The 13,699-nt window shown below is 37.1% G+C and overlaps 1 protein-coding gene across 6 annotated transcripts in view; it reads left to right on the top strand.

Moving 5' to 3' along the window:
- epha3 (eph receptor A3) overlaps positions 1-13,699 on the top strand; it is a 90,626-nt gene that overhangs the window by 48,211 nt on the left and 28,716 nt on the right. For all 6 annotated transcript variants that reach the window (XM_017423855.3, XM_017423860.3, XM_017423859.3 and 3 more), the window contains 3 exons: positions 3,503-3,658; positions 6,125-6,484; positions 12,762-12,886. In XM_017423855.3, the coding sequence (XP_017279344.1) occupies positions 3,503-3,658; positions 6,125-6,484; positions 12,762-12,886 (641 nt within the window). The remainder of the gene's footprint in view (positions 1-3,502; positions 3,659-6,124; positions 6,485-12,761; positions 12,887-13,699) is intronic.

Genomic DNA, 13,699 nt, shown 5'->3' with positions numbered 1-13,699 from the left:
GTGACTGCTGCAGCTTTACATGTGTGCATATGTGTGTTTGTGTGTCAATTGAGTGAAGTTATTAGGTTACATGTGTCATTACTTAGACAGTGGTAAGACACTGTTACAGCTCCATGTGTGAGTATTTGTAATAACTCGGGCTACAGTAGCAGGTTCTGTGTGTGTGTGTGTGTTTATGTGTGTGTAAAACAGTCTAGTTGCAGGAACAACTATGTGGTTCCAACTAACTGTGCTATTACTAAAAATTGATCAAGGATTCTCCATGCAGAACACCATTCTCCTTTCTCCTTTCTCTTTCTCTTTTTTCCCTTTTTGTCAAAGCAGTAATATATTTTTATGTATGACCCAAACATTAATCTAAGTCCACTTTAACTGTAAATCGTGTATAACTTGCATTTTTACTCTTAAGAAAGCCAAATCCCCACAGTATGACTTTGCAAATCCACTGATGTCTAAGAACGAGTAAAACAGTACATACTCTTACATCTTTTAATTAATCAAACATACTCTGACACAGAGGAGGAGCAGACATGCATGCTTCTGCAAAAGTTATTATGCTCTCCACTCAGGTCCCTGCACGCAGTGATGTTGCTTTAATGCATTTTGGTTCTCTTCAAGATGAGGAGACAACCTCCTACAAACAAAATCTGATTTTACCATCAGTCCCTGTCAGAGCTGCTCTTTAGTCTGGCAGACACACATGAAAGTAACACAACTATGTGATCCCTTTCTGTCAGTTATAATACACTACATAGGATTGTGGTCATAAAATTACAACATATCAATTCATTCTCAGGTAACAATTTAGATGAACAATAAATAAAGGCTTGATCATTTGTTTTACAGCAAAATGTTTGTTAGACACTATCTGAGGTTGTGCTTTTATTATCTATATTCAAACTTAGTCATTTAGGAGGCACTTATATTAGAGCAACCAACAAGTCAGAAACATTATTCAAGCACCAGTGAATAAAGAAACCTTAGAATGAGTAGTAAATGCTATATTTAAAAATAAATACAAGAAAAAAGACCAGCCAGGGTGTAAAGTGGGTGTGAATCTGACATGTTAGGGTTTTTTTCAATAGTTTTTTTTCTACTTTTAGTACTTTGCTCCCTTTCCAGAAGTTCAATTTTGTGCTAGAGCAGGTGAGAAGTGGCAAGATCAAATGCATCACTGAACAAAACAAGAACGGCATATAATAATTTTGCTGGATCTGATTACACAACTATAGAAAACACAAGCTGACATGCGTAGCATCCATTTTTATTTCTGTAAACAGAGTCTCGTTTTCTTCTGCACATGTGGGTTGCTTCAGGCCTGTAGACTGTTCACACCGGGGTTTGATGACATTTAAATTATATTGTGAGCAACCACACAAAATAATCAGATCTGAGCAAAAAAATCTGAATTGAGAATTAAGACCTACAGTGTGCACATAGTCTAAGAGAAAACAGCTGGGCTGCTTATCAGATGCAAAGCAGGTGTGATTGAAGGACAGAAAAAACACAAATGGCTGAGAGACTAATCTAGAGAAGTAATTGTCAACTGCAAGAAATACAAAGAAACTACAGACCAGAAACTATTCAGATTTTTTTGCTCAGTTACAAATTACAAAATGAACCCAAAAAATCACAACCAGCACAAAAATAAATTTTAGAAAATGCTCACTAAACAAAAACTCAAGAGGTATTAGGATGATAAAAAAGGAATGATTTGAGAAAGAAAAGAAAAATCTACCCCATATGAAAATGAATTTAAAAAATAAACAACTTTCTCCATGTAATTAAAATGTAAGTGTAGATTTGATTGGTTCATGATCCTTGTAATCATAATTTAAACTCTGAAACTGAACTAAAAAAGATCAAGGTAAACTTCAGCAGCTATGAATACCGCTAAAGCCTTTTTTTTTCTATTTGAGTTGTTCAGGGGTGAAATGCTAGGGCGGAACATGTTTCGTCAAAGCGATTCCTGTCAATTGCATGACATTTATCCATTTTATTTTGGTCTGTGATTTCTTTCATTTTCCTGTGCATTACAGTTATAATGCAGAAACCATCTTGCTGATTGGGTTACCTGATTGGCCAGGGGTGCTGGCTGTCAGGTCTAATTTCCCGTTGCCTCCTCCTATCAGGGTGGTCTGCTTTGTGTGTCAGCAAGTGCTGTGGTTGCCATTCCATCAGTAGAATCACACTGAGCTATTTAAACTCACTCCAAATTCTATTACTCTCACACAGTGGAGCATGGCCATACTCACACGGTCACGCACACATACATGTTGTTGAGTATTTAGTGCAGCATAGGGACCTTGGTGTAGCAGTGTCAGTGATAGATATGGCAGTAATATCAGCAGTGTTGGCTTTTGCAGAAGTCTGCTGTCTGCCACTGGGATCTGTCAGGCCTGTTCTGCTGAGCTTACACATTCTGCTGGCTTGCTGCTGTTGCTGTTAGCCATTTCTTTAATCACGCACACGTGTGTGTATTAAAGAGAGAAAGAAAGCATGCCTCTTTGTCTGTGCGCAACAATGTCATATTGGTGTGACATGTGTATTTGCATTTCATAAAGATCTGCCATTGTTGTCTGCATCTTAGTCAACATGTGGTTCAGTTTTACTGATTAGTAACTTGTCACAATCATCAAATGTGTTTAAGAACAGTTTATTATGAGCTAAAGTTTGTGGTGACACCTTTAAAAACTAGCAGTTGTTAAACTTATTTTTTGTTTAACACAACCATTTTAAGACAAATAACCCCTGTCATATACATAGGCATTAAAGTAGATAGACTTTACTTCACTTTTATTTCTTAATAAACACAATAGGCAGAAGGTTTTAGTAGGCTTAGAACAATTTGATTCCAACATTGGGTAAAAAAAAAACAGACAAGGATTTTACGCTTTAGTAAAGAAGAAGAAAGAAGCCTTGATAAGGCAAAGTGAAACAAAATGGGCAATGAAAGGTTTGAACAAAGGAAACATTGAGTTATTTTCCCCCTACATATCTCCTAGCCTTGATGTTCTCTGCTACAGTCACACATATAACAAATGCAATATACATGGTGAAGTGTCACCCTACTTGCACATATTGCAACATATTTGTATTGAAGAGGAGGCAAAAGAGCTGCTGAGTGCAGATTTAATACCACAGATATTTAAAGAGAACGTCCCTTTTATCTGAGGGGACAATTTGCATTATTCATGTTGTGCCTTCTGAGAGCTCAAGATAGAAGGAAACCGAGACAAAGATGTTTCAGAAAAAAATATTGTTGAACAAGCATTCAGTGGATCCCTGTTATATTACCTGCAGTTTTACTGTACATTCAGTGTTTTTCCCACACTCTGTTTGTGTATGTGTGACAGAGTTACTGCATTAACCGCTCTCCATCTTTCATTTCTCACTTGCTATTGTTGTAGTTGCCCTGAAGAAGAATCCAGCTATTATATAGCTGTCGATGTGCTGGTTCAGCATGATGCTCACGTATCTGTCTGTGTTCTTTTGTCTTCAGCGTGCAGGGCAGGCTTCTACAAATCTTCCCTCGGCAACATGGAGTGTTCAAAGTGTCCGCCTCATAGTTTTTCCCACCACGAAGGGTCACTCCACTGTGGCTGTGAGAAAAACTACTTTCGAGCTGAGGGGGACCCAGCCTCTATGGCTTGTACTCGTAAGTGTTTGTGTTTAAAATCTTTTCATAGATATGACTTTGTGTGATATCTAAATGTTCTGGGGTTTTGATATGATATAAATTCTAAAACAACTTTCTGGAAGTTTTAGTGTATTTAGATGCTTTTCAGAGTAAGTTTCATGAGTTGATTTTTTTGAAAAGACTGCTGTATTTAGAAATACCAATTTGTTTTCTTGGTTTTAATACAAACAGTGATATTGAGTAAAGCTTAAGTTCCTTGTAAGCAAAGTTTAGGGATAGTTCACTCATTAGTTTAATATAAAAAATAAATGAGAGAACAATACATTTTAGAATTCCTCAATCATTTAAAAATCAAACAATTCATGCATAGCCCGAAATCTTTTACCAGTACTTTCACTGCTTTTGTAGTGCTCACTTCCTCAATTTAATGCAAATGGATTGCAGATGCAGGTGTCTCTTGCAAGCATACCAAAGTGCTTTCACTTTAAAACTATAAATCACTTCATTCCCTGATGGTAGATTATGTATACATCCGTTACAAACCGGGCTGCGTGGAGAACAGTAGAAAATATAAATCACGGCCTACAGCCATAGACAGAATCCTAATTAGAAAGACAGTCACGCAAGGTCCCTGTTGTGATTATCTCAACACCATCTTGTCAACTACGCAAATTTCACCTCGCTGGGACAGTTGGAGCAACACGAGCGATGAAAATGAATAGATGAGTTGTTAGGAGATAATGATCGTGATTATCTCAGGAGAGGGAGTTTACTGTTAGCAGCCTGATAGGGGCTGATTCAAGTTGACTCAGGAAATTTGGAAATGTTGGCGAGAAAATTTCAAAGGGCAGGGAGAAAATTAGAACTTTGAATGCGAACAATTAGAGAGAAATACTCAAGTGTACTGTACTTCTGTGTTCAGTGGGAGAGATGTTAGTATCAGCAGTTTTAACAGAGCAGCTTGTTCGCTCACAGGAATTCTTTTTCATCACTTTTAAAGGCATCAACACATTCCTTCACACCCGTGCACCACCCCCAAATTGGCACAAATATGTACTGCTATAACATGAGCCAGTACACCTTGCTGAGAGACACAAAGACAGACTGTAATTTTTTTTTCCTTCGAAACCTAAAGCTGCGGGGCAAAAAGCTACTCTTAAATGCCAGAGAAAAGGCACGTGATTGACCTTTGGTGTTTAGATGATATTTTAATATTGAAGTAGGTGATGAAGTGAATTAGAGGCTTGCTGACTTGATTTAGTACAGTTTTTTTTTTCAACATTTAAAGATGTAATTCTTTCTGTCAATCATAATTATAATATTTTGTGTTTCTTTTTGTTTTTTTAAATAACTTTCTATTCTTAAAAACGATTAGCAGATTTAGATTTGTGAGATCTGCAGATACAAAAATGTGTGTATCAGATTTCCCAGCTTGTATTTCCTTTAAACAATTCATCAAAAATGCCAAAAAAGGAAAAAAATGCCCTAGGCAGGAGTTGACCACAGTATGAGACAGAAGTACATTTGTGAAACCAACTAAATAAACTGTCTGCAGAGACGAGCCAGAAAGTTTTTATCATGTCTTTTCTTTCTGGGCCTGCTCAGAATAAGGCTGAGTAGTTTGACAGTTTTCTTCGTCTTCAGTGCATTTGTCACAGTTTTGTTCTAAAAATCTAAAAATCTGTTTGTAATAAGACATTTTTACTTTTTTATGTCAGTTAGAGTTTGATTCACATTTTCAACGCTATGACTGTTTTCTTCTCTGCCACACAGACAAAGAGGGGAGTAAACACATACTGTTAGAATAGATTTACTCAGATTAAGGCAAAAATACTTTTTATTTTACAGAACTTGTTTCTGAAGTTGTTCTTGAGCTGAAATTTATCTTCGATTTACTTGTTTGTTGTAACACATCCAAGACCTCATTGTTTGCCTTAGATACATTTATTCATTGCTTTATGAGCACAACACAACACAAGGATCAAGCTTTCTTAATTCCTAGGGTCTTTTAAATGTGGCAAAATATTTATTGTGTAAATAATATTTATTTAAAAAAGACCAGTAAAGACCCTGCAAATATAGTTTTAAATAAGGAAAACAGTATAACTGGGAGGAAAGTGAATAAAAAAATGCCAAAACATATATTGGGGTTCTGGGAAATCCTTTATGCTTTCTTTCTTTTCTTTTTTTTTAAATCTTGTTTAAGCAAATATTACAACTGTTTCACATTTCTTGCTCCAACATTCTGTGTGAAATAAAAATATATAAAGTAAAATAAACATTAAAAAAAGACTAAATTTCTAAAGTTAATTTAATTTTCTTTTCTGCCTAAACTGAGGTCCATCTGATGCCAGTTTGCTAAATTTTTTGATACAGTTTTACTACTCTAACGATACCCCACTTCTCTGTCCTTTTCCCCAAACCTTTCCCCATCTGTAAATCAAATTACTTCCTCCACCTCACCTCAACTCCTTCTTTTCTCAGGACCTCCTTCTGCTCCCCGGAACGTGATCTCCTCCATCAATGAGACCTCAGTTATCCTGGATTGGAGCTGGCCAGAGGGCACCGGAGGACGCAGGGATATCACCTTTAATGTCGTCTGCAAGCGCTGCCGGGGTGTTGCTGCTAACGGCAGCAACAGTGGGACCCAGCAATGTGAGCCCTGTCGAAGCAACGTTCACTTTCTGCCAAGATCTACAGGCCTCCAAAACACCACAGTGACGGTGGGCGACCTACTGGCCCATACTAACTACACATTCGAGATCGAAGCACAGAACGGAGTTTCTTCACTGGCACCCAAGATGAGACAGTATGCCGCTGTCACCATTACCACCAATCAAGCAGGTGAGATCTCACTACAGAAGTTTAAAAAACAAGGGATGCCTTTAGATAATTAAATAAACACAAAAATGTTAACTACTACGTCAAAGTACTTCTTTACATGTTATCAAGCTGTTGAAAGTTCAGAATGACCAAGCCACTAAAAACTCAATGGAATTTTAGAAAATGTCACCTTAAAATATATACAGTAATAAAATAAAATCTGTAACATTACACAGATATTTTATTATTATTACTATTCTAAGCAAAAGAAGCTTTTGATAAAGTTTGAGAGAGTGCAATAAAAAACAATTATTAAAGTAAATAAAATATTTTTATCTATCCCCTAAATTTATCAGCTGGATCTTCTGATTGAGTTGTTCAACTTGTAAGTAAACCTATAAGTAAGGCTAAGTGACACTGACCATCCTAAATTATATCTAAACTTTGGAGTATTACATACAAGGTGATTAGAAAGTATCAACTTAAAAAATGTTATTTTTAAAAATCTGACAAATGTACAAATACAATATATATACCAGCTGTCCCACACATTTGAATGCATGTACTCCTCACTCTATTTTTCCATTTCCATGTCTCTTATCACATCATATTAGCCCATGTTTTATATGTTCTGAACATATGTGCTCCAGCCATCAGCCCTGGACGTTTACAAGCTGATCCCAGTGCACCATTCTCTTGTTTAATGACCAGGATCCAATGACCTCCTCCTATGCAAAAGAAATATCTTTTCCTTTTAACAGAGTCGTTTAATGTGAGGATGGCCTCCTAAAACTCCCATCAATCCTTTAATACAAATATCTCTCCTCACATCTAGTTCTTAGAAGAATAAGGAGGTGAGTTGAAACAGTGTTGTGAAATACAAGGGCAAGATAAATCTAACCGCAGTAAAAAGTGCCAAAACCTCAGAAATCCCTGACTCGAGCAGGGAATTCACAAAGGTCTAGCCCTAGTTCATTAACTTAAATTTCCTTTTCCCCTCCCCATCATTCTTCTCCTACACAGTTGGCCTTTGTATTTGGTGTCAATAGTTCAACAATTTTCATCTCAGTCTTTTAGTTTCTCTCTGGTGTTTTCCTCCTTGTCTCTAACTGAACACCAAGTCATTTTTCTTTCTACCTGTCCTTTTTTACAGCCAAACCACATCTAGTAATTCTCCATGTATTTATAAATTTCTCTATTTTTCCTTATGGCCTTTTCCGTCCAAGCCTTAAATTTTGATTTAGAACTTGAAAGGTTGTTCTTGTTTCCCACAATGAACAGATGTGAGCTTTTTTTCCCAAAAGGTGGCACACAGAAAGGTCCAGCTCCATCACTTTAGTGATGATAGGCAAATGGCAAAGAATTAGCTCAGTGGTCAGAATATGGATGTTATGAAAACTTAATGTATTCAAAAATGCACTTCAAGCCTTTTCTCTTTTTTTTGTTGCTATTTTTGTTTATAAACAGTGCTCAAAGTGAGGGGGAGATGTACTGGCACTCTTCCTTGCAACAATGTTTTTTTTTTCTTGTTTTTACTAAAGTTAAAGACTTACCAACAACTACTGGTTAACTCAGCTTGAAAAGTGTCATTTCAAGCTATTTAATAATGGCTTAATTAGTTTACTGTTCCTAGCCTTCATGACTGACAGTCAAAGCTGTGAAATAAAGCAGCCTAAGTCCAATCTGATGAACTTTAGTTCATATTTATGAAAGTTTTTCTAATGTTTGTGATCACTGATTGTAAGAGACATTGTATTATTATTTGCTTCACAAACCATAATAATTAGGTACATAAAAGCTTCAAAAGAATGCTTTAGTTATATTTACAGGGGTTTAATTCACTGCCAGTGAAAGCAGAGGGATTGTTTCTCCCAAATAAAAGCAAGAGCAGTGCAGATAGGCTAAGCATCTGGATGAGTTGCTCCACTCTCATGTTAAGCATTTACAGCTTGTTTGGCCAAGACTTCAGTTACCAACAGATATAAACAAATTTACTGTTTACTTACAGTAATGATCCTGAACAGACTGTATATATTATGGATCTTAGTACGATTGATCAAGTTCCCGACACTCGCCCAGCTGTGCCTTTGATTGGCTCCTTGTGCTTAGCTTTAAATCAATCTTTGTTCCTCATGAGTCACATGATCTTCTATATTTGACCCAACCAGAAGCACTGTAGAGGCGTGACTTTCTGTTTTCAACTGATGACCTGTGGGTAATGTAGTTTGTAAGATTTGGTTGTAGTTTACAGTTGGTGCAACTGAAATCTGAGCATCGGCAGGTTTATGAGAAAGGGCAGTTCACTATAAAAAGTGAAGGTATGTAAAGGACAAACATTTATAAGTGCTGATACTGAGTACCAAAGGATACAATTCAAGCACTGTTTATAAAAAAGCTGTTTTCATGATACCAATTCACCATTGTTATATTTGTGTTGTAAGATGGAATACAACTACGCAGGAGCGCAGCTTCCTTATTAATTGTAATAATAAGATAGTCATTGAGGACATTTAAAAGTAAATAAATAGAAAAAAAACAATGGTGACTTCACAAGAATACAACAAAAAACCCTCTTTGCTAGCTGAGCTACCACTTATAATAATAATAAAAAAAAAAACATCAACAGCAGCAACTCTCTCTCCATTTTTCATTGATAGGACTCATTAAAAAGGCTTGCACTACTTACACAACTTAAGCTGATTTCACTAACTACTGGATTTGGTTTGACAACTTTGGTGTAGTCTAGGTATTGTGGTCAGAAGTGAGAAATGTCCTAAAATGTTTAGACATTTAAACAGATAAATTAAAATAAGACTGAGGTTTGATACCATCACATTTGTCCAATCAAGAGGTAAGTAGACAGAGAGGGAATGTAGAATTTGTTTTACTGTGATTATACTTAAAATGACTTGTTCTGTAAAAACCAAAGACATATAACAAACAGAATTCTGAGCATCTTCTGCAGTTTCATGTTGTGTTTTATTAGGTAAAGACTTCTTGGATCCACTTTATTTATTTATTTGATATGTAATTTATAACTTGACATCCAACAGCAGTTATAAAATGTACCAATGTGAAAGGATCCTCATAGATTCATGCCTTCTATTGTTTGCTCTGTGTTGTCACAGCTGGGCTTTATTATACATGACAAGTGAAAGACATGGCCTCTATTTCTGTCTTTAAAGTTTTAAACTGGGAAAGGGTGATACATATTTTGCGTGTGTGTGAGTATTGGTTCATATGAGTGCACATACGTTTCAACTTAAGGCCAGAAAAAGACAAAGGATTTATTGCTCTGAGGATAAAGGTCAGAAGAGATTAAAAAACAAGAATCAAAAAGACAATCCAAATGAGAAAGATAAGCCAGTTTAGCAACGCTTTAGTCTTCTTTTGGCAAGCATTCTAATCTGAGTTGTTAGTCGAGGGGATTCTCTTCAATCTGAATATATATTAGATTTAAAGAAGGCTTATCTACACTAAGAGGCCTGTGTGTGCCAAGAATACTGAAAAGCATCTTAATGTTTGAGCAATCAGAAGTAAGGGATCTTATATCACTGATCAGCAAGCACATACAAACGTACATGACAGAACACACATACACACTCTTTAACACTTTACCCACCACTCTCAACAGACACTCACAGTCCCTTTGCTGTCGAACAAATATCTCAGCCTGCAGCTGCACACCCTCCATCAGCCCTCAGAGTTTACAAGGATTAGGTGTGTCAGTGCCCCAGTCCCACCCGTCTGCACTTTTTCTCAAATACACACACACACTCACAAATACAGATACACACATATATAGATGCCAAAGCTGTTAAAAGCTGGATTAAGTGTTTCCCTGGGAAGGAGCAGTGCACCCTGGCTGGGCTGTCAAGGTGCTGTCAAATAGTTCTCCTCCACTCACCTCCTTTGCCCTCCACTTGCAGTCATTGCTATGCTAACAACATATGATTCAATATGTAAACAGAGTTGAAGAGATGCAACTGCAGTTGACTTACGCCAAGTCGGTTTTGTAAGAAAATTAAATATACAGGATATATATACCTAAGTTGTTGTAAATAGCTCCTTGAACAACCTCATTTTTAAAAAATAAAGTTTTGTTATGATCAGATTGATGATCTAACAGCTAGTCTGAGTGTGGCCAAGACCAGAGTGAATTGCTGCTTCCTTAAAACAACTAGTCTGATAAAGTAGCTTAGCAGCTCATGTGAACTCTATTTTAAAAACCTATACATTGACAGCTATGTGCCCGAGGCTGCACCAAAGGTGTTACAACTGGAGTTCTGCTATTTGCACTTGCAAATAACTATAAATTATATGTATGTAAAGTTGTTTTAAGACAGCAGCAAATCACTTTGATCTGAGCCTCACTCAAACCTGACATTAACTCGTCAATCCAGTCAGATTAATAAAAATCTCTTTTCAACAGGATGTGTTTAAGATGGAATTTTATTTAATTTTAACCTAAATTGAGAACAATTTTTACTCACTGTATGGTTCATCCTAAATCCCAAGCAATACCATTTATAACAACGTAAGTTATTCTAAGATGCTTTCCAACGGCGACATTGTGTTTTCAAATCACAAGTGAATCAATGTAGGACCAGTTTTTAAGAACATTACAGGGCTGGTATGCTGCATCAGTTTTACAGTTATGCCTTGGACAGAAACAGAGAGTGACAGCAAATTAAGTACTTGGCAATGAACTTGTAGAGAAAGATAGAGGGGGAAACATGGAGAAGAAAACAGGGAGGAGAGGAACTTGAAGCTGCCTCCAAGCGACCCAGACTCAGTAAATCATTACCACCATAAACCACAGAGCCAATAAAAAGCACAGCCTCACCCCACTGTCAGAGCCAAAGGGAGAGGAGGGGTAGAGGAGAAGTTACGGGGGGCATAGAAACAGATTCTCCCCATCTGGATTCATTACAGGAGAAAAAATAACTTCCCGCGGAAATACACACAAGTATATGTGCGCACACTCAGACGCATTCTGTGGCCATATAATCATAATCAAGAGAGGCTTGAACATTTCAAAGACAAACATGTTTTTTCCTGTGGTCTAATAAAATTAAAAGTCGATGCCTCAGATGCTGAGCTGGCCCCGGAGCTGCCTGGCAATTAGAGAGCAGTAAAAGAGGGAAATGAGAAAGGGAGCGGGGCGGGAGAGGAGCAGACTGAGGAAGGAGAGCGGGGCTTGATAGAAGGAAAGATGGGCTGAATTACTAGATTGGGACCATGTGAACTCCCCGAGGCAAGGCGATGCATGGGTGAAGGTTTGGCAAAGAAAGCTGGCAAAAAGAGAAAGTACCAAACCAAAAGAGAATGGGCGAGTGAAGGCAGACAAAAAGAAAAAAGAAAAAAGTTCATATGGTTTTAAAACAGAAAACATCATGTTTCCAAAAAATGTGGTTTAAATAGAAGTTGAAATATTTGCTGAAGGACAAACCATTGCACTACTGTTGAAATTTGCTTCTTTCAATAAGTTCTTTCTCATGCAATGAATTGGCCCAGAAACCCAAACAAAACAAAACAAAACAAAACAAAAAATAAGTAGAAGGATCTTATTTGCAGACACTTATATTGGTAGCCTTTTTACATTTTTCATATCTTTACCCAATCACACTTTGTTTTCAAGATATAAAAAAATCTTAAAATCCTAATTTTACATTGCTGATTGATTTTATAAAAGTAAATGGACAATTATATTGCTTGACATTTACTTAAGTGAGGTAAAGTCCAGCATTTCAGAACTATTGCTTGCATACACTGTATTTTTTCTGAGGTTCTATGAGTGTAGCATGTGTTTTCTCTGTTCTTTTATTAATGAAGCCAGAAGTTGGTTTAATGTCAGTCTGTTATCTTGTTCCCTTCACATTGGGCAGCACAACAGCTTAGTGGTTAGCACTGTTACCTCACAGCAAGAAGGTCCTGGGTTCAAGCTGTTCTTTCTGTGTGGAGTTTACATGTTCTCCTCGTGTTTGCGTGGGTTTACTCCGGGTTCTCCGGTTTCCTCCCACAGGCTAAAAACATGCAGGAGAGAGATCTGTGATCTCAATGGGACTTGCCTGGTTAAATAAAGGTTAATAAATAGATAAATAAACATCCTCAGTGCACAGACTATAACATAGTCCCTCAGGCAGCAAACTGAATTAGGTGAATTGGTACCTTATAGACAACAATGTCCAAGATTCAACACCAGGGACTGAACTTCCACTGAACCTTATTTTAACAGAGTTTTCGTCTCTCTCTTCCTTCTTCACTCTCTGTCTGTTGATCTGTGTCTCCTGCCCAGCTCCCTCTCAAGTAACAGTAATCCGAAAGGAGAAGACATCTCGAAACAGTGTCTCCCTTTCCTGGCAGGAACCAGAACGACCCAATGGTATCATCCTGGACTATGAGATTAAATACTACGAAAAGGTTAGTGCTGGATATACCACTCTTGAAACTTTTCAGTGTATCTATTCTGTTCGTGTATTTTTGTAATTTACTGAGTTGCAGTAATTTACTGAGTTGCAGTTAACTTTATTAGTCTTTTTTTACTTAATAATACATGCATTGTATGGGAATGTTGCTTCATTCTAATAGTATCTAGTCATATTGTTGCTACTGCCACTGAAGTTATTGTCACACAGTGAAAAAATATTATATGTTTTTGGTGTAGGTTCTAATTTTTTTTGTCTTTTACCTTTCCAACCCTTGGTGAAGTGTTGGGGGAGTAAAACCGAAGACTTAATTGCTTTTATTGTTGCATGAAGATGCTGATGTAGATCACTTCTCTGCAAGCTGAATGGGGAAGCTGCAGAGTATCCAGGATTCATGTGGGGTCTGTTATGTTTATGCAGCTAAATTTACATGCTGACTAATCTCACTCCCCTCCCACTGGAGAGTCATTAGGGCCCTGCTTAGCCTGGCTTACTAGAGAGATGCTTTGGTCACCTGCATGAAGGAGTGAATTAGAGGGGAAATGACTGGATATCAGGCTTTATACTCCATTGTAAGTTTTAGAAAGCCTCCTCCTCTGTTTAAAGGTTATATATATATATATATATATATATATATATATATATATATATATATATATAAACACCAGAGCAATAGAGGCTCAGATCTACCACACCAGACAAGACCCAAGGTGTAGGTTGTGCAAGGAGGCCCCTGAGACAGTCCAGCACATAACAGCAGGGTGCAAGATGCTGGCAGGGAAAGCATACATGGAACGTCATAACCAAG

The sequence above is a fragment of the Kryptolebias marmoratus genome, linkage group LG6 (assembly GCF_001649575.2).
Source record: "Kryptolebias marmoratus isolate JLee-2015 linkage group LG6, ASM164957v2, whole genome shotgun sequence".
Lineage (NCBI taxonomy): Eukaryota > Metazoa > Chordata > Actinopteri > Cyprinodontiformes > Rivulidae > Kryptolebias > Kryptolebias marmoratus.
The sequence above is the reverse complement of the archived record's forward strand: the minus strand, read 5'-3'. Positions and strand labels throughout refer to the sequence as shown.